General features: G+C 36.3%; 1 protein-coding gene across 1 annotated transcript in view; it reads left to right on the plus strand.

Annotated features, from left to right (window-relative positions):
- The first annotated feature begins 403 nt into the window (after positions 1-403).
- TRPC4 (transient receptor potential cation channel subfamily C member 4) overlaps positions 404-3,517 on the plus strand; it is a 76,872-nt gene continuing 73,758 nt past the window's right edge. The window contains exon 1 of the mRNA XM_057376832.1: positions 404-805. Within this exon, the coding sequence (XP_057232815.1) occupies positions 428-805 (378 nt within the window). The 5' untranslated portion in view covers positions 404-427. The remainder of the gene's footprint in view (positions 806-3,517) is intronic.

A 3,517-nucleotide genomic window follows, 5' to 3' on the forward strand; every position in this document is an offset into this window, starting at 1 on the left:
TATCCCATGGGAAGGTCCTTCCATGGCCTTTACAGTGTTTGGGACAGGCAACTGTGCTCTTTAAGTCCTTGCAGAACTGGATGAAGAAATTAAGGCTAAAACAGAGCTACACTTTTGGTGCAAACTATGTTGTATCATATCATTTCATGTTTGTCACAAATTTAAAAAAAAAGCATATGAGAAAATGGTATTCTGTCAGATATGCTCTGACTTGGTAAGTTACAAACAAGCGCTATTTTGGCTTCCACTTTTGTTTACAAGTTCTGTTGATAAACAACGTTTTCTTCATGTTTCAACTGCTTTTTGATATGACTTTTAAATGCTTATATATTGCAAATAATATTTTGGTGCACCGTACCCCCAAAATCGGTTATAGATTTTGTCTTTATTTTTATTGCAGAGACAAAGTACTAGAATGGCATAAAATATGGCCCAGTTCTACTACAAAAGAAGCGTCAATGCTCCCTACAGAGATCGAATCTCTCTTCGCATTGTACGGGCAGAATCYGAACTGTCTCACTCAGAGAAGGCCTATCTGAACGCCGTGGAGAAAGGAGATTACGCCAGTGTAAAGAAAGCTTTGGAGGAAGCAGAAATTTATTTCAAGATCAATATTAACTGCATTGATCCCCTGGGAAGAACAGCACTCCTTATTGCAATTGAGAATGAGAACCTTGAGCTCATTGAGCTGCTCTTAAGTTTTAATGTGTATGTGGGAGATGCTCTGTTGCATGCCATACGGAAGGAAGTGGTTGGGGCTGTGGAGCTGCTGTTAAATCACAAGAAGCCCAGTGGAGAGAAGCAGGTATGTGCAGGCTTTTCTCTGAGTTTGTAGTTTGGTCTAATGTAAAGAGAAGAATTGTGCAAAGGGAGTAAGAAAAAAAAAAAAAACAACAAAATCAGCCATCATCCATGCACACAGTATTTAAAATCAGAAAATCAATTACTTTGATGCTGTATGCACTGTATGCATCTGTGTTTACACATCACAGAATCACAAGCTGTTTTGAGTCAGAAGGACCTTCAAATATTGTCTAGGTCCAACACTGCTCCATGGGCAGAGATATCTTTCCTTAAAYAAGGTTGCTCAAAGCCCCACTTGAGCTTGAACACTTATTTCCAGGGATAGGACACCCAGAACTCTTCTGTGTGTCTCATCACCCTAACTGTAAAAAATGTCTTCCTTCTGCCCATTCTAAATATACCGTTTCAGTTTTAAACTGTTGCCACCTTTCCTGTCACTACAGGCCTGTCAATACAGGTTAAAAGTTTGTTTTTCCCATAAGCCCTCTCTGTATAATAATAATAACAGTATTCCTGTGGATATTACTGGGAAATCTGTAATCATTCAAAGAAGCAAGTAGTTCAAAAGAGAACAGTAGTGTTAATACGTCATCCCTTTGAATTAATTATGAAACTTCCATAAAASCCAGTGAATGTTTCAACCCGTCCTTGTGGAGGTCATCATATCCCAGCTCAACCAGGCAAAACTGGYACACATGGCTCAGCTGATCAGAACTTCAGTCCTGTGTCAAGTACTCATCTATCCTGTCAAGTACAGCCAAAAAGGTGAAAACTCCTCTCCCTTTCTCCCTGTCTTCTCTCAAAGGAAAAAATCATTAGATATAGTCTCATTCATGATCTGACACCTACACTGCTTCCCTTTGAACTGCCTTGAGACATCTCTAGGAAGTATCTGGCCTCTTGCAAATCTTTCTCATTTTAAGAAAATAGTGGGGACAGGATAACATAGCCATAAATTCTCATATTCCCAGGACTCTTCGAGGAAGAAAAACCTTGAAGTCATTATAATATTGTATTCTATTTTCATAAATTTAAAATTTTATGTGCTGTAGGTACTCTTCTAATGTATTTCACTGAATAGTATGTTTAAATTATTACAGCCCTTTTACAGCTAACGCATATGATATACTTTAATTACAGTATAATGTACTTTCCATGGATAGAATTRCAGATAATGGGTAAAAAGTATAATTTTTGCTGATAAAATAACATTAATTTTATGCTTCTTTGTTATGGAAAGAAAGAAATATACTAGGTCTTTCTGCAAATGTGTGTGCCTGCCTTCTCCTCTAGCCAGTAAAAGCAGAGCTTTTGCAAAATGACAGCAGATTTATGTAGAGAAAGGGAAGAAAACCAGATTCACCTTATGTTTGTCTCATTTCATTATTTCTCAACTGATAGTACAGATGAACAATTTCTCAGTGCAGGACCCTGAAAGATCAGGGCACAGCCCCATCCCAAACCAGTTAAAACACCTGTGTCTCCATTATCAGGCCTCTACAGTGGAAGTTGCCATTTGCAGGGCAGAGCTCATGCCACTTGATGGTGGCCATCCAAAGGTGTGTCTCATCTCTGATCTGGCTCCCTGGGCTCCCCGTAGCAATGTGCAAAAATTGACATCTGTGGATAGCACCTCCTGCTGTCTTTCTCAATCACTTGTTTTAAGACAGCATAGTGTAATAAAAAACACCTGCTGGCTGGAAAACCATTCAAGTGGGCWAAAGATATGAGGTCTGGATACTCAGAATTATATATTTTTTATATACTCTTATTATATATTCTTTTTTCTCCTTCAAGCTATTTTTCCCCCTTCAAGTTTCTTTTGAAACTATTTCAAACTACAACTTTACTTTTTTGATTACTGGTATTTGTAAATATTTGACATATTRTTTAGACAGTGATTCATTTTCAGACTCTGGGCTTTTAGTGACAAGATATCATTGGCTCCTTGGTTTTCCTTCTTTGTATAAATCTGATCAGTGTGGTAAAATCCTAGCCCCTTGAAGTCAGTGGGTGTTTTGCCRTTGATCCATTGAAGTTAAGATGTCACCCTTTTTGCTGTTGGGGTTTTTTTTTTGGTCCCTAATGAAAATTTTTATTCTTTGAGGAGACAGACAATAAGAAAAAGAAAAAACACCTTTCTAAATACTGCCAAGTACAAGAAAGAGTTTCCTAACTATTTCATTAGTGATAAAAGTTATGAACATTTAAATTCTGGAAAAAAACTTGATATGATTCACAAGTAAGTGAACTAGCTCTCACAAATTTTTAAAATCATGAGATGATATCCTATGTATGATGCATAGCTAATTTCAGCTTCACYTCATACAATAATGTAGCTAAATTTGTAAAATGAAATAATTTTTAGGCATAGRATTTCTTATATAATTCAAGTGCTCATTGTCAATGTCAAAAAGGTAGAAGAGAATGTCCTCGTGTATCAACAGAAAGCTGTAATACTTCAAGACTGCTGAAATGTATCTCTTAAAAGAACTGTTTATCSTCCAAAATTTAATTATTTAAACATTTGAGTGTTGAAAAAGAAAAGGGGAAAAAAGTAACAATATGTTAATTCTGACCAAGAATCAATGCAAWTAGTTGAAGTAATAATTTTTTCTATTTTTTTTGACAAGTTTTATAACCAACGTCTTCAAATTAGGAGATGCCACTGTATCTTAATTTACACTTTTTCCGAAAGGAAACAAAAACACCA

The sequence above is a fragment of the Malurus melanocephalus genome, unplaced genomic scaffold (genome assembly GCF_030028575.1).
Source record: "Malurus melanocephalus ecotype Western Australia unplaced genomic scaffold, MMel_1.1 scaffold_292, whole genome shotgun sequence".
In the NCBI taxonomy this organism is placed as follows: domain Eukaryota; kingdom Metazoa; phylum Chordata; class Aves; order Passeriformes; family Maluridae; genus Malurus; species Malurus melanocephalus.